The following is a 23,411-nucleotide window of genomic DNA, read 5'->3' as shown; positions in this document are numbered from 1 at the left end:
AATACTATTAATAATATAAGCATTTAGAGCAATGTTTACAGTTTTTTTCAATCATTTTAGTTCTTGTACCTATACCATGGATACTTTTCCCAAACACTTAACACAGTGGGCTTTACAGACACACACCTCTGCATATCAGTTCACTTTTGGTGCAAAATGCACTACAACAACCACACCACAATCAATTCTGCCGTAACTTTAACACATGTTCCCTCTCAGAGTAGAATGACCTAAAAAACACTAACACCTTGAAGCATTGCTAATTGCATCTATAAAATGTTGCTGTGTCCTCCAGTTTAGCATAGATTACTGTAGTGTTACATTAAAAAAAGAGAAAAAACACACACAGACAAACACTTCTTTGGACTACAGTAATAAAGTTTGTAAAATGCTGCAATATGTTTCATTACAGCCATATGCTAGAATTGCATGTGTTACTGCCTATATAGGCTTCCTACATTACAACAAAAAGGCATGAATATGCTACGTATTTACTGCAGTATTTCCAATGCAGTAAATTACATACATCAACACAAGATACAGCCTACCAAAGTACTGTAATACCACTAGAAGTCTGCTGTAGCCCTACAGTAATGCTGATCCATTCTGTCCTCTGCATTTGGTGTCAAACTTTTACATGTTTGAACTTCGCATTTACAGTAACATTCTCCTCTGCATTGCATCTTGGAAATACGTCAATCCAAGCCAAGTATCTGAAGACAGTGTTGATATGTTGGCTTGCCTCTCACAATAGATGTCAAAATTGAGTTTGGCAAATGTACTGTAATTACTGTAAATTGAAGAATTGCATTCTTCAATCACTGTCTTTCACTGATAGCCTATGACTTACGTACATAAAGAGCAGTACTGTAATAGTGGAAACAACTTTTCAGGAACAGTTACATCTATGTTTGCCTTCTATAGACTCTATTACCACACCACATCATCACCACATTCCCATTAAAATGCAAGAGTGTCACACAAACCAGTATTGTCAATTTGTCAATTTTGAGAATAGAAATCAACATAAACATAAGTTGTCAATTTTATTCAAAGTTATTTTCCTTGTTTTACACAGAGTTACTCGAACCCTCTTATGGGCAACACCATTCCCCCATTGGAGAAATACAGACAGGAGTCAGATATGTTCCTGGAAATGGTCCTGCTGAAAGTCTATGTGTTTCTTGTTGTGTTTGACAAGATGGCATCGTGCTCAGTCTGAGCGCCTAAAGTGGCAGCTGTTATGTCACCGGACTGGTCCGACGTCTCTTATCTAAACAGAGAACCGGTCGCAAACACGTCCCGTGTGATGACACGGGCGGCTGACTAATGGGTTGAGAATAATACATCTGTGTGTTTTCCGTGCCACCTGAGCAGGCGCTCTCTGGGCTCCTCTATATAAGACGGAGCAGAGCAAGGAGGGACCACGAAACAGCTCCTGGGAGCCCTCAAGGAGGACATAGCCGAGAGAAGAAGTGTGCAGAGAGAAAGAAAGTGCGCAGACAGGACACTCTCCACCTGCCCAGCAGCACCAACCAGCAGGCGACAAGCTCTCCATAACCAGCAGCCGACAATCCAGGTGAGACCCCCCCCCCCCCCCCCCCCCCCCCGCCACCCCCTGAACGCTTGTGTCTCGCTCCATGCTGTAAGCTCCAAGATGCAGCATCCTTCATGACTTCCAGACTGGTTTTTACCTGTGACTGAATGACATCTCGTTCCATCTTCAGAAAGACGCACCATGAAAGGCATCCACTCTTTGGCAGCACTCCTGCTCCTGGTCCTTGTGCAGAGCAGCTGGCAAATCCCCGAGCAAGACACAGAGGACAACTCCAGGTATCCGTATCTGCCACGCGCTATTCTTTTATTAGTCTGTTACAATCCATATAATATATATATCATTTATGTGGTGATATTTGTATCTGGACTACGCCGACAAGATCTATGACTGCATAAAATTAAACGAATGCATCTAAGATTGATGGATGACAAATTTGTCTGCAATTTCAGCCTCTTGACAGAAGACACGCTTTACAGTGAACCAATGAAGAGACATTCAGAGGGCACCTTCTCCAACGACTACAGTAAATACCTGGAGTCACGGCGAGCGCAGGACTTTGTTCAGTGGCTGATGAACTCTAAGAGGAGTGGGTAAGTTCTTCATATTGAACTCAGTTGCTTTTTGGGACAGTTAAATTCTCTCTGATTTTCTGATAAAATGTGAGCATCCAACATATTGAAGTGACTGAATACTTCAGAGACACAGTGGTAATGGTGATAACGGTTAAGGTTTGACTGCAACGACCCCTCAGATTTTCAGTACCTGGTAACCGGAGACAAATTCCTGTTTCGCCAAATATTTGGCATATCCCTGGTGCCTTTCACATTTCAGTCATATCTGAAGTGTAACCAATATCTTGTCACTCATCTAAATCTATTTCCACCCTATTTCAGTGGCCCAACAAGACGCCACGCCGACGGCACCTACACCAGCGATGTCAGCTCCTACCTTCAGGACCAGGCAGCCAAGGAGTTTGTGTCCTGGCTCAAGACAGGCAGGGGCAGGAGAGAGTAACGTTGCTCGGCACAGAGAGAGAAACCACCAGCTCCGGCCTAACAGCCCCAGAGGAGAACACAGAACCCCTGCATACTCCCCCTGCTCCGGTCCAGATTTTATAAGGCCAGTATTGTCACTGATCACTCCAATAAATTTGCTGAATCAAAAGCTCTGAATATGCCTTGAGTTGTGTGGATTCTGTCACTGGTTACACTACAGTTGGTGTACCCTACACCAGTAACATTGCTCTCACAGAGTGCAGTGCTGCTTTGGGTTTATTAACGCCTGTTGGAGCAATTTTAATCTAAATGTTTAGCTTATCTAGAGCACATTTATGTGCATTGCAGCGAGGGCCAAATAATCTCTATAATATGGAATTGAAATAATTTTTCACAAGTTTACTTAACCAAGTTAGTAGTTACTGGTCAGTGGTATTCATTTTCATTAAGTTACAGATTATTAATTATTATAGTAATTATAATAGAATTATTATGTTTATTAAATACCATCCACTGAAACAAAAAAAATGGCACCACATAATGCATGAGTCATTCTGTAGATGAAGTTGTGACAAGACAACACTGTTGACAAGAGCTGGAACCAAAAACCACTTGGCCTGGCCAATGTCCACATCATCAAGGGCTGGAGAACACTTTTAGCCCTCTTCAGTATGAGCCATGCGGCGCTTCACTGTGGCGCTTCACTGTGTCGCTTCAGTTTTTTTTTTCTCTGATCGCTTTGGTGCATCGCAGAGCAAAATGAGGCTGAACAACATTACCTGTGAAAACTCAACATGTTAGACCAAGTATGGATGAATGATCAGGTGATATGAAGTGGTACCACAAACACACATGCATGCATGGGCACACACACGCCTGCACACACACACACACGCACACACACACACACACACACACACACACACAAACACACACACACATAGTGGATAGCAGCCAGTGGCCCAGCATGCTTTGGGAGTGAGGATTCTCTGAGCTGTCAGCTGATGTGTTGGACCATCTGGTGATACAAATCCTTCCTATTCACGTATTATTATCACTTTTAACTGTCTGTTTTTATACTATTGCTCATGATTTTAACAACATAGGGTCAGCCCAGATATTGTTTTTTTTTTTTTTTTTTTTACATTTTTACATTGTGGAATCCCATCACTCCGGGGAACATCGAAGTTCAGTTTGGAAGTAATATAGGCACTATATATATATATATATATATATATAATATAATCACTTTACACAATCTTAAGTGACGGAAAATCCCTGTTCCACACTACAGACCGCACCAGCTGAAGAACCACCCATGACCAAAAGGGTTGGAGATGAGTCATCACTGGCAACCTTGTGAAATAAATGACTGTGCGACCTTTGTGCAAACTCTTCCTGTTAGACAAAGGGATGGTATTAAACAAGAGAGACAACGTACCGGCTCATTTTTAGTGAAGTGAAGACACTTACGAAGGAAAATAAGTTACATCAGTTTATTTAATACCACATTTTACACATTTAATAAATACTGTAACATGAATACTAAATTAATAATAACTTTACACTTCATCCCAAAAGAAATGAATCAATTGAAAACTCAGATATTGGCAGACCCAAATCAAAATGATTACACAAGTGTGACTCTAAGATACATTTCCATCAGTATCATCAATACAACCTTCTCATGGAATACCTTCCTGGACCACTTTAACTCATGAATGACCTGGCCCAACTAAGTATATGGACATCATGAGAGGCCAAAGAAAGATTCAGTCTGTAAAAGTTACTGACAATTTTTGTACTTGCTGTTTACAAACACATAGCATTCAAGCTTAGAATGTTCATATGTGGAATGTGGGCATTACTATTAAACCATGAACAAAATCAGGTTATTATTATTATTATTATTATTTTATTGTGCAAAGTAATCTGTGCCATCCAAAAATAATGTTAGAAATATCTAATTTGATCTGCCCTTCTCAAGTACTATTGCATTTGTTTCTAAATCGGCTATACTTTAATTTGCCCTTCACTATACATTTCAAGTATAACCCTGGTCTTTGTTGACTAATCATTCATTTGTAAGATACAACGTTCTGCAATAAAACCTTGACGATGAACAGAGAGTGCAATCATCTCTGATTACCTAACTATGCAAAACGTTACAGGATATGTAAGCATGTTCTGTGCGTTGATGACTGTGGTGTATTGATATATACGTATGATATAGGGATTTTTTTCACCAGAAAGCAGACTAGACTTTGGCATGAGGTCAACAGGTCACATGTGCTGTGATAAGCAATGGATCTCTTTGATAGTCCTTCGGTAATATATTTATATGTATATATATATATACACACACACAATCATCAAGAAAGGAATAAGCGTCCAGTTCAGTGTGCATGAGTATAATTGTCATGTAGTGCAGAAGATACTTTCCATTTTTGGTAAAATATTTATCTCATTACAAACAAACAAGAGTTTACCATCTTCTCCCTAAATATTGAGAATATTACAATGAATTCCTTAATATATATATTAAGGCATTAATTGTAATATATATATATAATTTCTCTATGAACAGTGGGTGTGTTTGACAGTGTAAATAGCTCCATGCATATGGCCTTAGGCTTGGCAGTAGTTGTGTATATGATGAGTTCGGAACACTGATTGCTTTTTTTTTGCTTAAAACTACAGCATCTATTGTTAAACACTGATTCCATTGTCTAGGTATCACTTTAAAGAATACAGAGATGTATCTGTTTTCCAAAAATACAAAACATACAAAATACATAAGGTTGTCAATGAAAAGACAGGTTTCTTTTAAAATAGTCTCTTCTTGTGATTCGGACATTCTCACTCAATTTCAGTTTCACAGACAAAGAGCAGTTACCACCAAACCATCCTCTGCTGCTGGTACGCGGTCACATGTATTAACACTGGTAAATAAAACATAACGTCGGTGTCTCTCTTGTCACTGAAAGCCAAACAAATTATTTTCAGACATAACAGCTAAAATCAGTGCAACAACGTTAGCACTGTACAAAAAATGGACCTACAGGACGGACACGAAGAGGAGCGCTAAAGTGTGGCACGAGATATTGGTTTGTGTGAAAAAAAAACACAGTGAAGGAGAGAAACGTCAGAGACTCGTCTCCCTGTCGCGGCCCTTCTCCACATCCCTCTGCTTCTTTCCTTTCTTCACACTGCTGTTGGATAAGCTTGAAGGAAAAAAGAGGGAAGGGGCACAGGTGTTAGTTGCTCATCCAACAGCGCTACATTGGGTGTCACCTCGACAGCCTGCGCCTGTTAGCTGTCCAGAGGCTAATAACAGTGATAATACTATGCTAGGTGCGTTAAAAGCAGTCCTATCCAGACAGCTAAGAGGCAGAGTCGGGATAGAGGGGGACAAGACCACTGCGTCAGTCAATGGAGAGTGAAGATATTCCGCTTCTGAATATGAATACCTCTATCACGGACTCACAAAGCTGTCAGTCACATCCATTGCTGAGGGTTCTAGGACGCTGCATGCGAACAGGACACAAAGCAAAGTAGCATCTTCATGCTGAGATGGCTTTGTGTATGATGGGTAAGGACTTGACTTGATCTGTTTTGTTTGTTTGTTTGTTCGTTTTCAACGGTCCACCTTTTGCATGCAACACCTGAAACCATTACTCCTCTCAATAACCACAAAGTCCTCTGCCACCCACTGTTGCAGAATATCTAAAACAGAATTTCTTGTGACATTCTGGGCAGTAGATGGCAGCTTCACATTGTACCCAAGTACGACGGCAAACAAAGTAATGTTGTCTATCTTGGCACCCAGGTTTTGAAAGAATGGCTGAAAAACTTTTATCTGACTGATTGGAAAACGGAGGACAGTCAACCAAAACAAAATAGTAAGCAATCCAAATGGTGGAAGCTGGCAAACTTTCATCCGATATAGAGTCAATGTTGTTTCAGAGGTGCAAAGATAAACAGCCCACGGGGTGATCAGGAAGGGTGCAATAACCACGAGCAAACAGCAGAGGTCACCGGAGCTTACCTTTGGAGATCAGCTTCTAACGATTAGATATGGGAGCTTATGACAGAAATGGGATGGAGAGATTGAGTCATTCGTACACCAGATCAGTATTAAAAAGCAATAATGGTACCTTAAGGTATCTTCACTTCTGATATCTAAAAACTTGAACCTTTTAGAAGTTACATTGTGAGGGTGTTTAAGCATGAACTCATTCGTCGTTTCAAGATGTTAAGTATCAAAAACCCCTCCCATTAGGTACAATTTATAAAAATGATGATATAAAGTTTTAGCCTAAAGCAACAGCAAATTGTGGTGTCTGTCCACCAAAAGTCTGAGGCAGGGTTCTACATATCTCCGTGGACACCATCACAATACTCCTTTTCATGGCAGCTAGTACCATATTGTGTTTCAGAGTCACACAGTTAATGTGAGGTCAACACTCTTGTTGTATTCTACGCTCACAGAAAAAGCTGAATTCTTCAGCAGGGCAGTGACGAAAAACTGGTATCGTCCTGAATTGTCTACAAATAGTGACATTATAGCTGTGTAGGGAGTTGAAGGGTACAGTTCAAAACATTATGATTTAAGCTAAAATATGACTGTCATATGCACTACTTATAGAAAATATAGAATAGATTTGTGCCAAACCTTGGCATATTTCTGTAAACTAATTTATAGGGCCATAATGAGTCTAACTAAGTACCCAATGACCTTATCTGATTTATAAGATCAGGAATTCAGTAGTAGCAAAACATGGCTAGCAAGTAAGTACATTTAACATATTTCTCTTTAAAACTAATGTAAAACACTTAATTTCTTAATTAACATTGTAAGACAATAATGAACTAGATTAAATAATGAAATCAGTAATACAAGCTGTTATTAAACTGAAATCAATTAAAAATCTCTTAATTTAAAATAATCTTCCTTTTTAAACATGTCCAGAGCCTTGATAAACACATTGCCAATACCTTCTACTCCGAGAATCTGAGTTAGGAGTCTTCCATGCGTTCCCAAAGGAGGCTTTCGACATTTCATCTGAAATGTCAACTGTGGAAGGATCATCTCTAAAACAAAACAAGAGAAGTGTACTTGTTAACTGTTGCAAAAAGTAATGATGAACCAAAACTAGCATCAAATGAATGACCATTTTCATGTCGTAGACATTACTGAATCACACTGTTGGATCATACTTGAAATGTCCCTCCAAGGGCACTTGCACAACTCCTTCCTCCTCTCCCAAAATACTCAGCTCCTCCTGGTCAGTTATAAAAAGAAACCAAAGAAAGATAAACCACAGTTAATAGAGATGCCCTCAAACTGCCATTAAATCTGAAGCTCTTCAACCATTTTAAGCTGACTGTGAGGGCTCAGTACTTTATTCCACATGTATCAAAAATGTTAGGAATGTGTAGTGGATCATCAGAAATAGCAATGGAAGGCTTTATATAGTCGGTCACCTCTTGTTCAGCATCCTCTAGTTTCTTCTTCTTGCTCTCTGGCATCAGATCATCCAACCAGCTCAGCTCTCTCTTGGTGAACATGAAATCCAGCAGCTTCCGAATAAACACCAGTGCCAACACCTTCCAGGAAAACACACACACACACACACACACACACACACATACCATTACACATTGGCAGAGGGCCACTGCTGAAAGCAATTTCACAAGTTGTTCTGGCAATATCAACAAGCCTCTAGCTAGAAATCACAAGGCCCCTAAAAATTCTCAACCTCTGTAGACTAAATCTATTCAAATCTATGCTGTGGAGCCTGTTCCACAAATCTCTTCTGCCCTGATTTACCCCTGCCTGGGGTAACTCCAAGTGCAGGAGAGGAGTCCTTCTGAATACGTTGTGTCTGTCTTACCATCATGGGAAAGACGATGGCGGCTTTGGAGGTCTTGATGACCCAGAGCATGATGAGGCAGGTGAGCTGGACGATGGTGAAGAAGTGCACCTTCCTCATGGGGACGTGCCGCAGGTAGATGAAGTCCGGCTGGTGCTTCGCTGGCATCGCAAACAGCAGCAGGCGATCAAAGAACTGCACAACACCCAGAAACAATGACAGAACAGGTGAATCAGTTTTCAGCACAAATCTTGCATCCTATTCTAAGGAATTCCACATTTATGTAGTGTATAAAAGCAGCATGAAAAGAAGTGTATTGTATGCCATTGTTGTCTGGTTATCATATATCACACATAACTCCTACCTGTATTCCTTTGAGGGATGATGCGCCCATGTAAAGAAATACTCCATACAGCACAGGCATGGGAATGAACTAAGGACACAAGAAAAATGGAAGAGTTAAATGCTAAATTACAACTCAGTACAATTCAGGTAAACACGGCTTAAGTCCGCTATGTGACAAATAAATGAATCTCTGTGCTAAAGAACTAGTTTGTAATTGCAACCAGCTGTGGGTATTGAAGACTGATTTGCATCTGACAGCTGGGGTAAATCCCCTGTCAGCCACCCTGACCTTGAGCATGGAGGTCATGAAGACGGAGCAGCCCATGAGGGTGAAGATCATGAGGCCGGTGAAGCGCTGCTCACGGATGCCCAGAAACTTGGGCACTTCCCCAGGCGCCGAGCACTCCGACTCCAGCTTCAGGCTGTTCACGTGGGAGATGGAGAGCACGGTGGCCGCCACAAACCATGGCAACCCCATCACTGAGCACACGCCCAGCATCACCCCCACCACGAACAGGTCCAGGTGGTACCCGCAGCCTTTCTGTAGAAGGAAGTACCCATGAGGACAACTAGTTCTGTTTTCCCCTTCTTAATGCTAAAGAGAAATTTAATTTTCTGACTTAAAAAGAAAATGAGCTTCCCATAATTCTATGCAAAACAACTACATTTGCTCACCACAGACTGAACTAATAGGTTTCGTTATCTGACTCAGTGCATGGTAGAACAACAAATGATATCATCCACAACAGTGTGCACCAGTGTGGCTGTATCATCACCTACTCAGAGTACTACCCAATAAAAACCATCAATATTCAAACATGGAAGAAAGTTCTGGAGGGGTTGATTATCTATATACCTTCAGCTTATGTTCCTTCCTGTTAATGATGACAGCAGTGATCTGCTGGTCCATGAAGATGAGGATGGTGCAGAGGAGAGCAGGGACGCAGGTGATGATGACGGTCCACCAGGGGTTGGGGCCCAGGGGGTTGATCAACCAACCACGGTCGTTTCTGGTCGGCTGTGGGAGATGTTTGGTGGTTATATTTTGACGTGATGGCACAAATACAAACACAGAGACGGTGATTGAGACAGAGCAGCTCACCTTAAACACCGCAGGGACTTGCAGTTTGGGTGATGGGACCCCTAAGGCATAGTCCACAAGCACCATGGTGAAGATGGTGATGAACACTGCAAAGTCACTGATGATAGACCTCACCTGAGCAAAAGAGAAGAGATGAAAGATAGGAAAGTGTTGACTATCTTATAAGTCAAGAGGGGTAGTAACGTTCAACAGCAGAAAACCCTCATAACAGCTGCCATGTTTAGTCTTTGATTTTATTGATGAAACAGACGATAGAAATGGGAGAAATGCTTATTCAACTTCTGCCAAATTCTTGTTGTTGTTCCTCTACCCTGGGCATTTCAGGTCAATGCTAGGACGCGGAAGGGAGAGGAGGCCGCTATTTTAGCAATCTGAGAAACTGGGCCAGAGTCTGAGTCATGACACTCTGGATCACTAGCCTCAAGTTCGTGTGTGCAAAACCTGTCCAGCAATCATGCATTTCCTCCCTGAACCCACTAGAGGGCAGAAGCACACAGATCCCAGTGAGTTCCTCTAACTCTAACCACCATCTGATGATGCTGCTGATGATGATGATGGTGAGGGGTCTTTTACCTTGGTGGGGAAGTAGCGGCTGAACTTGAAGTCCTTGAGGAACGCAGACATGGCAACGGTTGAGAAGAAGAGAACCACAGACCAGAAGAGAACATCAGGGATGTAGGGGCCGTTAGGACCGCAGGCCTTCCCTACAAACACTCCGCGCTTGTCTATGCACTCCTGCCAAAGAAGAGGATATAATAATGTATAGTATATTAAAATATACTCAACATGTCTATAACCAGCATTAACTATTATGTACTCGGTTAAGCTTTACTTCAGGGTAGTATTTGTGCATTGCAGTAACATTTAGCTAGCCTGGCTAGGTACATTATATATCATTACAATTTCACAAATTGAATGTGTGTCTGGGTCTACTAGGCTAACATTTACCTCCTGAGAAAATAATAAAGGCCAAATTTAGAATGTCCAACCAGGAAAGGACAGTAATATCATCCCTTGAGTGTGTGTGTGTACAGATGCAGTGTGCTAAAACATCTACTTTTAGACGCCTAATACCCCTTTAGTCTTGGCCCCGAGGACAGCCCACACAGAGCAGCCAGTTTTCAGCTTGTGGTTGATTGTGTTACTATTTTAAAAAGTGTCCTCCTCTTTTGAATGCATACAATTTGCTTTTAATGGTGATTTGGCATGGCTAATCCTGAATAATCCAGTCCACATGTCCTTAATCTCCACCACTGGTCCGGCTTCCATTTGCAGAGAACCACTCATCACTCAGAGAGGAGCCACAAGCCTACGCATGGGGGTTTCATGGCAAAGTTTGGGTCGACTGGCAGGGGGAAGTCATTAGTCACATCAGGCACAGAGTGGGGCGACAAAAGCTGCTGCAATCCTAATCCGCCGTTCCCTTAATACACAGTGGGAACATCTTTTGGCGTCTCACCTGGACCTCCAGGGCCTCCCAGTAGATCTCAGAGGCAGTGATGTTGTTCTCCTCCCAGTACTTCAGTGTGGCGTTGTTCGGATCCTGAGGCTCGATACAGGCGCATCTGCAGTTCGAGAGAAAGAGCAGTGAAGGGTTAGGACCTGACACGTGGGGTGGTGGTTGTGTGCTGGTATGGTAATTAGATGTTAGATAATTAGATAGCAAGCAAGCCTAATTTGAGTGTTCTGAGGGCACTGTGAGCAGACCAGGGCTTTTCAAACTTTTTAAAAAGTGATCCAGTTTCAGCACTTTTTTGTGTGTGTGTGTGCAGCGTTTCAAACATTTAGCAACAACCCCTTCTCCACTGGCTGCGTGCCATGACAAAAGGGTTCGAAGACTGCATAGAACCACCAAACCACATTTTAGGACAAATAATCACAGATCCATGTGAAGCTGTTTATGTTTTTGTTGTTGGAGGCCGAGAGACTTGTCCACTCACGAGTACTGCGTGAGCTTCTCCAGGTCGTTGTTCTTGTTAATGGGGTAGTGCACTCCCAGGTGGATGAGCTTCTCCAAGGCCTCGTAGATGAAGATGATGCAGATGAGAGAGGCGAAGGCCTCCTCCGTGAAGCGTGTGATGTAGCACACCAGCGAGCTGGCGTCCGTGGCCACCAGAAGCAGACAGAAGAACGCCGTCCACAGCCCGATGCAGGTTCTTAAGGAGAGGTAGGATAGGCCGTACTCCCTTACATGCACAGAAAACAGAAACAACACAAAAGAACCATATAAAATGCAATGGAGAAATTAAAGTCAAATCCTTTTTAATGTATTGATTGTAGTTATCAAATTGAATGCAGGCTATTTGTTGAATGACATTTAAAGCAGTAAATCCCATGTTATCAGCTTATGACATAACACTAGCGCGTCCTACTATATGTTTCAGGAATGAGATCAAGCATGCACATTCATTAGAGCAATGGCATGCTAAATTCCCTTTACATTGTTATTCGCATTAGCATTTCAAAGACGGTCTGAAGGCAGATTAACAGGAACACATACATACAAATGGAATAGGGCTCTGATCTATAAAGCCAAGCTGGCATACAATGAATACAAGCTTATGCCAGGGGCATCTGAATGCAGACTTACTTGCAGAATTTGAACAATATCTTCTCGAACACCAGCACAGGACCAGTGCTGCCCAGGATTGTGAGCGGTTGCCCAGCAAATAGGGAATAAGCAATGCCTGTCATCGAGGCCCCAAATAGCGATTCAATTGCACTCTGGAGCAAAGAAAGATAGTGCTTAGAAATTAGAAAACAAATCTCAAACAGCCCTGATTACTCTAATGATGAATCCTCTCATTTTGTTTGAATTGTCATAATAAGCACAATATCTAGCATAATTACATGGTTAGCATGGATAAGCTTCGGTTAGCTCTATGGTTCATACTACTGTTAAATACCACTTTAATGTACAGGTTCAACCAGACCACTCAAACTTGTGGTATTGACATAAACTTTTTGAAACAGCTGCAATGCCATATCTGTCCCATTCAGTCTCTCCCACTTAGCGGGTGAGGTGTGATGGGTGCGTGCGAGTGGTCTTACTATGCGACCCTCAGTGGCCTCCCCCAGCAGACCCCCGAACGTGATGACGGGCGACATGCAGGCACAGTACAGGAAGAGGAAGGACGCCATGCACTGCAGACTCAGGGCATCTTTGTAGTCTGAGAAGTAGTGTGGTGCCTTGCGCTTGATGTCCAAGAGGAGTCCTCCAAAGAGCCTGCCATTACACAACAAAAGATAGTGAGAGGGGGGGGCTTGTTTCCTGTGCTCTGAAGAATGTGTCTGAGACTGATGTAATTACAAATGAGGCTTAGAAAGGGATGTTAAGCCTGAGTTTCAGATCCTCTGGTTTGGAAAGCCAGACCACGTTGAGCTAGCTAATGAATTCCTCATCATATCTGAATGGATCTACTTTACTTCCTGGGATTTCCCCCCATTATCACTCTGCTTAATCTGTTTTAAAAGACAGAGCAAGGAAGTAGCAGGGATTTAGAGGGCAAAAATGAGATTGTTAATGCTGTTGTCATTGTAAGGGAGCATGTTTTGTTCAAACACAAATTAAATACAGTCTCTCTCTCTCTCTCTCTCTCTCTCTCTCTGTCTCTCTCTCTTTCTCTTTCTCTATCTCTCTTTCTCTATCTCTCTCCACACACACACACACACACACACACAGGCATGCAACACACACACACACACACACACACACAGGCACGCACACACACAGGCACGCACACACATAAAACACACACACACACACACACAGGCACGCACACGCACACACACACACACACACACACACACACACACACACACACACCTCCCTGTGCGTTGCAATTCTGGGCCACCGTGGCCCTCATGCTCCTCAGCTTCTCCCATCTCAGTGGTGCCGTTGGGCACAGCAGGGATCCTCCTCTTCTCCTGTTCAGAGGGAGAGGCACAGAGAAAGATGTGTCTGTGTGTGTGTGTGTGTGTGAGGGGGGGCTAGAGACAGATTGTTCATCTAAGAGCTCCCTCGCTCTGCCTCAGAGAGTTACAGAAAACAGCCCCTTTACTGCAGACACTACAGGTAGACAAACTATGATTTTTAATCTGATGATGAACAGTTGTGTCTTGGAAAGAATTATGTCACACCACATAATCAGTAATAACAGGTTCTTCTTGACAGCGTATTGTGCTGATTATGTAATAGATGGAACTGGATGTAATATCTTCCGACAGCATCTTCCGCTTCATTCTAGTTTAATGTGGTTGGCATCACCATTCTGTTAAGTCCCTGTGGAGAGGACCACAGACTAAGTGGCCAGAAAGATATTGTCTCTGAATCCACAAACAAAAAATAAACACTGTCTGGTACCAGTCCCAGACTTGTGACCACCCATTCTATTTTTTATTTTTGGACAAACTATTTTTTGACTTGGCCACACAAACCTGTGAAGGAACATTTTTCGGAGGCTCTATTCTGATGGAGGGATCCCACTCTCCTGGTGGCAGGACTGTTACTTGGTCGAGGAATTCATCAATACCATCCACAAGGTCCTTGCGATCCTTGGCTTTGTACGCAACATCATGAAAGACCTTGAAAAGACAGAAGACAAAGTAATGTCACCAGAGGAAAAAATATCCTTTTTAAAGTTTTATTTTGTCAGATTTCGTTGGTCTTTTCTAGCACTGTAACATGATGGCGCAGAGAGAATCGTTTTTGACAGGAGCAGAGTGCAGCACAGTGACATCAGCATTCTCCACAGTGGTGGGCCTGAAGTGTTACCCTGGCAACGCGAAGTAGCAGCTAAGCTAGTGGATGGGGCCAATGACTAATTAGCAGGTGTGCGAATGTCATTACAACACTCGTCCTGCCACCTCCAGAACTCTGTGAGCTCCACAGATAGGCTGTGAAGTGCCACAGGCTGCTGCTTCCCCAAAACATTTTAGTGACATTTTTAGTGTGACAAATCACTTTTACACAAGCAAGGGGGCATATAAGGCATCCACCTTACCTCATCGGTCATTAAAGCACCAATGGATCGACCGATCTCATGGTATTGCAGGCCTTTCCCCATAGGCCCCAACAAAATGAAAAGGAATCTGAAAAAAAGGGTGGAAGCAATGAGGTAATGGATATGAAAATAATGAAAAACACCTACCTACACCTATGAAAACACATTGGTAGATTTCATAGGAGGTGGTTCAGTAAAAGAGGGACTTTGTATGTTATGAAACCAGCTCAAAAGAGGATTTTTAGAGTGCTGTGGCGTTCATGTTACCTCTGGCCATAGAATGCTAAGACCTTTATTCAAGTGAAAGAACCAGGGCTTTAGTATTAGCAGCAGGCTAAAAAGAATAGCCAGGACTATATATAAATGGAGGTGGCTAGTCTTATCATAGACTGTACTGAGCAGTTAGCAGTCAGATTGCTACCTGGTAGTGATGGGGACTTCTGCTATGCCGTTCAGCATGACAGCAGGGGAAAGGCGCACAAAAGCCACCACAGGCTTATCCAGGAACTCCAGTTCTCCAACCAGGATGTTTGAGGCCTCGGCCCCCGGTGGAATCTTCTTCATAAAATGTAGGTCTATCTGTAGAGACACATGGGCAAAATATACAGCTTTTAAAACGACTGACACAGATCGCCTCTGCCTGGTGCCAGTTTGGCTGGCGGCCACCCGCTCTGCTCCCATTTTTATAGTCACTATTCTTGACTCTGGCGCTGCGCACTACCTGCCAAAGGCTGTGTGGGATTATGGGTGCTTAGAATGGCACATCTAACAATGCATGCCCACCCATAACACTTGAAAAGATACATCCTGCAAAAAAAAGCTGCAGACAGATGATATCATTAGCCAAATTTGGAGCCTGTAATTACACAAAATGAAAGGGGCTATTTTCTGCTCCTATTTTCTGCTCTATCCTTCAATAAAAAATAAATCAGCAGAGCTAAACCCAGGATCACTAGTCCTATCAATATGCTGCTGCTGCTGCTGCTGCTGCTGTCTGCTGTGGCGCTGCACTGCGTCAATTCTACGAGCTGTGGCTTAAAGAGGCAGAGACAGAGACATGCTGTGGGAGGAACACAGAGAATCAACCTTGAGCACTGTCTCTGGCAGGCTGCCGTACACTAGCTACATGCCATGTTCCTGCAGTGACAGACAGTTCATTTGAGGTGAAATGTTGGGCAGTGGTTCCCAAACATTTCATGGCAGGGCCCCTTTTGACAATAAAAAAAACACACACATTGCACTACACTATAGAAGTGCAAACTATGCCATAAACACATCACCACATAGGTTAGGTATAGGCTACTATGTATAGGCATCCAAAATTTGATCTGTACCGTCCCGCACTTTGAAAACCACTGAATTAGGGTGACATGATCATCGTTGACGACGTCATCGTCTCAGCAGAGATGCTGAAAGGCTGACTCACTGCACAGCGTTTAACGCTCTGAACATTACTGGCTAAATGCTGAGGCTTACATGTTATGTGAAAGGTAGCATCAACGTCTTCCTCTGGAGATTAATTACATATAAATGAATTACATGAATTATACAGAAGTGGCTCAATAATCCAGAGTGCCAGGGGAACAGGAAATGTAGTTCATCTGAAAAAAGCTCTAAGAGCATTCTTAAAACTGACCAAAGGTTAATTCCGTGGTAAATGACAATCACAAAATGTCAGGATGGCAAAGCACAAATTGCACCCGACTTAGAGAGTGGCTATTTTTAAGGTCACGCTCAGACTTAATGGAGAGAGATCAGTTTTACACTGCACTCAGTATTGTTCAGATCCTAATCCACAGCCAGAGGTGAGCTGTGTAATGCTGGAAAAATCCCCTTGTTATTTGGGACAGACCGGACATAAACAGAAAGCAAAACACATTAAGCATTTTTCAGCTAGTTGTGTTATTTCCAGAGCAACTCTATGGCAGACCTGTTTCAGAACTCCTGATCGTAAAAGCAAAATACACAGTACAGTATTGGCAGCCTTCCATTAAAAAATCTTCAGTAATAAGCTGATTAACAGGTAGTCAAGCCTTTTAACAGATCTTAGGCGAAACATACACTCATTTAGGATAAATCTGCTTAAATACGGCACAGTAGCCCTAGTGTGCAGAAACCTTAGTTTGCTCACATTGCAAAATTGACGTTTGAGCAAGAGTTAGGAATAATATCAAATCAGGTCAAATGAAAGTATAATAATTTGCAGATTAAGATGCAAGAAATCAACAAAGAGAGATATTAGAAAGAATAAAATGTGTTCATGCCCATTACTATTTATTTTCACACAGGCTAGTTTACTGTATTTGGTGGATTGTCTATACACGAGGAAGTGAAGAGTTGGTAGTGGCTCTGTCTTTAGGGCTCTATGTAAACAGATGAGACTCTGACCTGGGTCCCATTAGTTCTTACCTTGCTGAAGTCCACAGCACTGTTCTCCCTGCTCACCTCACTCTTCCCCTCTGGGGGTGTGGGGAGGGTCTGGTGAGAGATCATCTGACCTGCGGTTAGACCAGGACGAAAGTTCAAGCCGTCAGTCATCCGCCTCCAAAGAGTGAGCCCTTCGGCTGATAGCACCAGCCACTCTCTTAACGAACGACGCACATCAGCCTCCCAATGGTAATACATCACAGCAGACAGAAGTGTCTTTTCCAGGCAGCACTGTGTTTACTTAATGGCCTTTGCTACAAGGGTGAGCACAAGGATGATCACCCGACACTGTTGTGTTGTATTCAACATTGGCAACATCCCCTTGATTCGGTGAGAATCTCAAGAGCATACAAAAGCAGTGGGGTGAGGGAGGTGGTGAATGGAAGGAATGAATGGTTGATGTGTGCTTAAGGTGCGATGATTGCAGCGTTGTTTGTTGTTGTTGTTTGTTGCAGCGATGATTGTAGCCCCCTTCGAGATACAAACATGAAATTAGCTCACGGAGAGAGAGCAGAGAAAAAATGAGTCTCTAAATGACGTTTGCGTCTACTAAAACTAATTTCAGTGTTTGATCCGCGTGTTGGCAGGTGTTACCGCTCTAGTCTAAGCTGCTAAAAAGCATTAGGGACCGAAGCAGACCTTTCAGCTACGATCTTTTCTCAACATAAAAAAAAGCCACTAAAGCGATTTCACAACCAGACACAGTCCACAAAGTAACACCCAAACATGAACCCCTTTAGCGTTCATAATTCTTTTTTTAAATGTTTTAAATTATGATCACGATTAAATACACTCTACCAGATTTTTGGAGATGGGTCACGCACTGGTCTATGAAAATGCTACTTTTTGGATGAGCACTACTGGAATTAATGACCACATGAGACAACACTGAATTTAATTACACCCAAAATTAGGTACTAAAAGGGTTCAGGGTGTTCCTTGTGGTTTTAATGTCGGTATGTGGGGTGCTGGCAAACTCTGCTTCCTAAACATAAGCCCTGCAAAAGGTGACAGACATTTTAAACCTAAATCCTGTCTGAAAAACAGGGTTTATTCCTAATTAAAGAGGTCAAGGGCATACTTGCCATTCCTCTGAGCTCATCTCACTAGTGTGCGGCATGGGATATCTAGTCAGGCATACCTAGTCATGACATACAGTATCTATGTCCTGAGGAAGACTTAACTTTTAAAAGTGTTGCAAGAATGAAACAGTATTGAGGGAAGGGAGTAATAGGGTGGGTGTTTTTGTCTTTCAGATGTTTAGTTTGATCCATGTCAGCCAATGTCAGTCGTGTCAAACACTGGAGTCTGGTCTGAGCTCCAAAACTGTTAACGAACTCAAACCATAGAAATAAAAACAAACATGAACACTAACGCTGATGGATCCTCATCAATATTAATGAGAGAAAGACTATATGAAATTAAATCTCTGTACTCTATGTTGAGCTACAGAAGAGCTTCATCTCACATGTCATCTCACAGCACTGAATCAGCACTGAAGTGCCACACTTTGTTCAGGCCTGAAAAACATGTTTAGCACCGACAGAGATATGGCAACAGTTTATAAATAAGTCCTCCGCAACGACCTTCACCTTCACAAGTTATGTTTTAGGAAGAAGCTAAAGGAGCAAGTCTGTCAAGTTTTAAGTTGCCTGCATCCGTGTCGTCCTCCGTGTCCACGGGCTGGATATCGGACACGTCCGTGCCGTGTGGGAGACGTGGGCTCTTTTTCGGGGGTCTGTGCTGCGGGGCGGTGGGGGGTGGGTGGGTGGTGGATGAGGTCGGAAGTGGAGAGGAGATGGGGACACACTGAGGACAACAGAGAGACCAGGGAGCGCAGGACGAGACCTGCCTGTCACTCCTACACCCCGCCCTCTTAAAAGAGCCACACAGAGAGGACGTAAGGGCAGAACAGAAGGATGAACTGCCTGCCAATGACACACATACAAAATACATACGGTAAGGACACACACACAGAGAGATTAGGCTCACACAAACAACCACAGGAAAACAGGAAAACAGAGACACCGAACCACGGCAGTAAAGGGTAAGAAATGGACGAAGCAGTGTAAAATGGAATAACAAAACACACAAAAGCTAACCCACATTTTACAAAACTGAACGTATGGTTTACAGAAATAAACTGCCAGTTCTAACTGTTTGGAATAAACTCAGTGAGACTTGTAGAATTGCTTATGGTGACTATTACTAACCAATTATTCCAAGTATTACTCATCTAATCATAAGCTAACCATATCCACTTGAAATGACTGCTTTCCATCCAAAAATAAAATGACAGCTTTTCATCTAACCTCTCTCACAAGAACAACAACAGAACAGATGACTATATTGATGATTACACTTGAAGTGTGATTATATTTCACTGTCTTAAGTGGTGGTACAGCTGAGATGCTGGTGCTCACCGTTCTTGTCCATGGAGTGTGATTCACACTGCTTTTTGCCGATGTCTGCAAAGGAGCGCACTATGGGGATGCGGTTGGCCAGTTTCTTCTGGTTCTGGTGGTGGTGCGACTTGAGGAGAGCCTCACGGACCTTCTTGCGAACGTCGTCCCCGAGAGGACTGGAGGCTTCCTGATGGTCCAGGATCATCTCTAACAGCCGCAGAGACAGAGGACTTAAAAACATCTGCGCTCTTTGAAGATGCAGGTGTATAGCACAAATAGCTTTGTGAGGACACCGAGTTGTTGTGTAAATACGATTTGGACACATAAAGGGTCTGACACATAAAATGGGCTAAGTGGTGAACACGCCTGATTTAACATATTAGTGTTCAAATCCTTTCTGTGCAAACAGAAGTGAATCAATAATTAATGCCACAGATGTGAACAATCTGCAATGTGTATAATAATATCTGATTAAAGATAGTGCGCTGGTGTGCCCTGATGCCCCAGGGCCAATAGAGTTCATATTTCAACAGAGTCGTTTACAGCAAAACGTCATGTAGATAGGGCCCTGTTAGTTAATACACACATCAATCAGCTCCCCTTTGCAGCGATGAGCAAGTGAAATGGCAGCATGTGTTATTACTACACATCCCATTTGTAGTGGCACACAGGCCATTTGGGTATGGGAGAGATAGCGGGAGAGTCATTTAGTCCAGATTTTTCACTGATGTATAATTCACATGCTTAAGGAGCCGTGATAGAGAACCTGGGAGCCCTTGCATGAGTGATGAGGTGAGACCTCACATTAGCGCAGCAAAAAATAGCCTTGAAAAGTCTACAGCCCACAGACACGCTCCGGGTGGTAGCACGGGAATTGCTTTGCCATGTTATGCTCTGAGCAATATTTCTGTACATTAGCACCTTCCAGTGCAATTACAAGCTGCAAAGGAATGAGCGGAGCTTTATTCAAAGATTAAACACATTCAATGAATTAAACTAAGCGCTCTTTTATATTCCAGAGCGTCGCCTACAGAGAGCAGCTAACCTTCCCCTCAATGGTTTTCAGGTGGGCCACAAACAAAACTGGGTTTATTTTAAATAAACTTAAATAATAATTTAAATTAGTAGTCTTGGACTGAGAACCTCATCCAAATGAGCCAGTCCAGCAACCCTGAGGTGATTGTGTGGATGGACAGAGGTGTGGTGCTGAGGTGTAGGGCAGCGCCTCTACCTGCGATCTCCTCCAGCGTGCTGGCTCTCATGTCCAGCAGCACGGTGCCGTTCAGGATGCAGGAGCGCAGCTCAAACAGGCTGTGCAGGGAGAGCGTGGCCACGTACGGCTTACTCCACCTCTCTCCGCCGTCCTCCACATCCTCCTCAAACTTCAGCCACCTGGGAGACAAACACACACACACACAAGCACACACACACGCAAACACACACACACACACGCAAACACACACACACACACGCGCAAACAAACAAACAAATCACACACACACAGAAAAAAACAATACAGGTTAGCTTCCGGCCCCTCCATCATCCTCCACCTCCATCTAGTGCTGCCTGCACAAGGACGTGGCCCCGGTGAGGTGACACCCCGGCAGCCGCTCGGCCGCAGCCAGCTGCTCAGCCATATGGGCTCAGAGTATGGATGAGGAGCTCATTAGAGCAATGACATCAGCAGCTGCTGTGGAGTCAAGTCTGTGGCACGCATTGACAAGCTATACTGTATGATGAGGAGTGGCTATTTCAAAGGTGGTGTAAGTCCCGTTGATATCCTTCGGGGAACCAATGATCGTGTAACTTCACATCCTGAAAAGACCTGAATATTTATTCATGGTTCCCCATTGACATAAATGCGTACCATATGACACGATGAACATAACCCAGTTTTAGGATAATGTGTATATTTCCTTCAAATTCATAAAAGATATGTGCTCCTTGGAAGAGCTGAATCCAAAGAGAGGAATTCAAGACGGTCAAAAGTATTTGACAGTACCCAAGTATTTCCCTGCTCTAAATCTCATAAATGCTGTCTGGCTGAAGGACACGGCACAACACAGTGGATGCTGTAAAAAGATACAGCTAGTCGAACAGGATGTGCTGAAATCCAGCCCAACAGCAGTGAGTCAGGCAGTGGTTATGATACTGCTTGTGTTTTTTGTTTACTGTGCCTTTGTCGTCAGGCACCAGACAGTTTCACAGAAGCTTCTGGTCGCATCACACTGGAGTTACACAACAGCAGCAATATATTAACACTTAATACATTTACTCTGGCCTTTGGGGATTAACAGAGCAGTTGTTGTCAGCCATGCTGAGTAAGCTCAGCAATTAATAATAAAAAATATCCAGTGCAGTAGACATGAGTGATAGTACACCATAAAAACAAACCGCGCCATCTAAGCATAATACCTCCTGAAGCAGCAGGGGACTTTTACTGGTGCACTCTTAAGTGCATTCAAGTATCTGAAATGGTCATGTCAGGGAAAATAAGCATGACTACTTAAGAGGTTTTGTGCAGCCCACTTCGGGCCACATCAAGTGAGCCGTTTGAATAGCGTGCACATCCTTCTGGCTGCACATATTACCGTAACGTCATAATGGAAACCCCCCCCCCCCATGTCGTGAAGCAGAGCCATGGCTGGCAGTGCTGCGGTGAGGGGGGGGGGGACGTTGCTGCCATGATGGCGGTGCATTACCTGGCAGTCTCTCTCCACTCCGCATCCTCCCCCTCCCGCCAGCAGATCTCGTCCAGCTCCGTGAAGAGGTCGTGGGGGATGTGCTCCTCGTCGTCATCCTCTGTGCCCAGCAGGAACTGCACTCTCTGAGACGGGGTGTCTGAGGGCGATGGAGACGGATGGAGAACACTAACTATCCATCACGCTATGGTAAACGTATCTAAAACATGTATACAGATATGGCTTCAAGGGTAGAAATCAACCAGGGACATGCTTGCACTGTACTGAACTTGAGCCAACAGTAGATGGTCTAAGAAAAAAAAAAAGATGATGACGCGATGACAGATATTGCGCTGAATTTGTATGTGATTTGTATGTGAGTAGCTGATCTACACCAAAATGCATGTGGCACAACACTGCATAATCAGATTAGCACCTTTAAAACTGAATATATTTGATCTACGGATCCCTTAAAAAACATTTGAAAAAGGAGAATGAAGCAGAAGTGGGAACTATAACACAGGATATGATTATCTAGGGTCCAGATCATCCTTCCTTCTCGCATGCACACGGGCGGGTTGGCCTTACTGAACGAGGGGGACTCACGTCCGTCGTCCACCCCTGAGTCCCTCTCCCGGCTCCTCTTCCGGTGTCGGTGGCCGTGATGCCTCCGGTGGCTCCGGTGGCTCTTCCTGCCCAGTGGCACGTGCACACCGATGTAGAGAGTCCGGTGACCTGGGGGGAGGGAAGGTGGAGTGAAGTAGGGTGTGGAGTAAAGCCAGCAGGTCAGGAAGCATCACAGTCTGAGGGTGTACTGCCTGTGACAGCAACTGTTTCAGATCACAACCTCCTCCACCATTCGCCTGGACTCTAGCTTTTCATCTTTTTTACTCTCTGAACATTTGATATCAACAACTAGGATAGCCCAATTCCGAACCATATTAATACACCAGAAAGGATAGTAAATAAATAGAATTAGGTGTAATCTGGATTTAGAGGTCGCGCCATCAGCGAGCGGA

The 23,411-nt window shown here is 43.4% G+C and overlaps 2 protein-coding genes across 4 annotated transcripts in view; one reads left to right on the top strand and one right to left on the bottom strand.

The window, feature by feature from the left end:
- The first annotated feature begins 1,285 nt into the window (after nt 1–1,285).
- Nucleotides 1,286–2,730, top strand: gcgb (glucagon b). The gene is made up of 4 exons (XM_012836388.2): nt 1,286–1,579; nt 1,728–1,833; nt 2,008–2,148; nt 2,452–2,730. The coding sequence occupies exons 2-4, from the start codon at nt 1,739–1,741 to the stop codon at nt 2,570–2,572; spliced, it is 357 nt and encodes a 118-aa protein (XP_012691842.1). The 5' UTR covers nt 1,286–1,579; nt 1,728–1,738; the 3' UTR covers nt 2,573–2,730.
- A 1,305-nt stretch (nt 2,731–4,035) lies between these two features.
- The window catches only part of slc4a10b (solute carrier family 4 member 10b), a 39,008-nt gene continuing 19,632 nt past the window's right edge, over nt 4,036–23,411 (bottom strand). Inside the window, exons 5-27 of one of the 3 annotated variants that reach the window (XM_031558291.2) lie at nt 22,981–23,127; nt 22,414–22,552; nt 20,943–21,103; nt 19,730–19,918; nt 17,289–17,377; nt 15,301–15,458; nt 14,880–14,967; nt 14,314–14,460; nt 13,703–13,803; nt 12,928–13,102; nt 12,467–12,600; nt 11,817–12,062; nt 11,336–11,441; nt 10,450–10,611; nt 9,877–9,990; nt 9,631–9,792; nt 9,064–9,315; nt 8,794–8,862; nt 8,451–8,624; nt 8,041–8,163; nt 7,774–7,838; nt 7,552–7,647; nt 4,036–5,777 (exon numbers count right to left, since the gene is read on the bottom strand). In XM_031558291.2, coding sequence (XP_031414151.1) covers nt 5,699–5,777; nt 7,552–7,647; nt 7,774–7,838; nt 8,041–8,163; nt 8,451–8,624; nt 8,794–8,862; nt 9,064–9,315; nt 9,631–9,792; nt 9,877–9,990; nt 10,450–10,611; nt 11,336–11,441; nt 11,817–12,062; nt 12,467–12,600; nt 12,928–13,102; nt 13,703–13,803; nt 14,314–14,460; nt 14,880–14,967; nt 15,301–15,458; nt 17,289–17,377; nt 19,730–19,918; nt 20,943–21,103; nt 22,414–22,552; nt 22,981–23,127 — 3,176 coding nt within the window. In that variant the 3' untranslated portion in view covers nt 4,036–5,698. Of the gene's footprint in view, nt 5,778–6,601; nt 6,638–7,551; nt 7,648–7,773; nt 7,839–8,040; nt 8,164–8,450; nt 8,625–8,793; nt 8,863–9,063; nt 9,316–9,630; nt 9,793–9,876; nt 9,991–10,449; nt 10,612–11,335; nt 11,442–11,816; nt 12,063–12,466; nt 12,601–12,927; nt 13,103–13,702; nt 13,804–14,313; nt 14,461–14,879; nt 14,968–15,300; nt 15,459–17,288; nt 17,378–18,958; nt 19,437–19,729; nt 19,919–20,942; nt 21,104–22,413; nt 22,553–22,980; nt 23,128–23,411 lie in introns of those variants that run through there. The other 2 variants (XM_031558288.2, XM_031558280.2) reach the window with 2 other exon arrangements.

The sequence above is a fragment of the Clupea harengus genome, chromosome 2, assembly GCF_900700415.2.
Source record: "Clupea harengus chromosome 2, Ch_v2.0.2, whole genome shotgun sequence".
In the NCBI taxonomy this organism is placed as follows: Eukaryota; Metazoa; Chordata; class Actinopteri; order Clupeiformes; family Clupeidae; genus Clupea; species Clupea harengus.
This window is presented reverse-complemented; position numbering and strand designations above follow the sequence as displayed.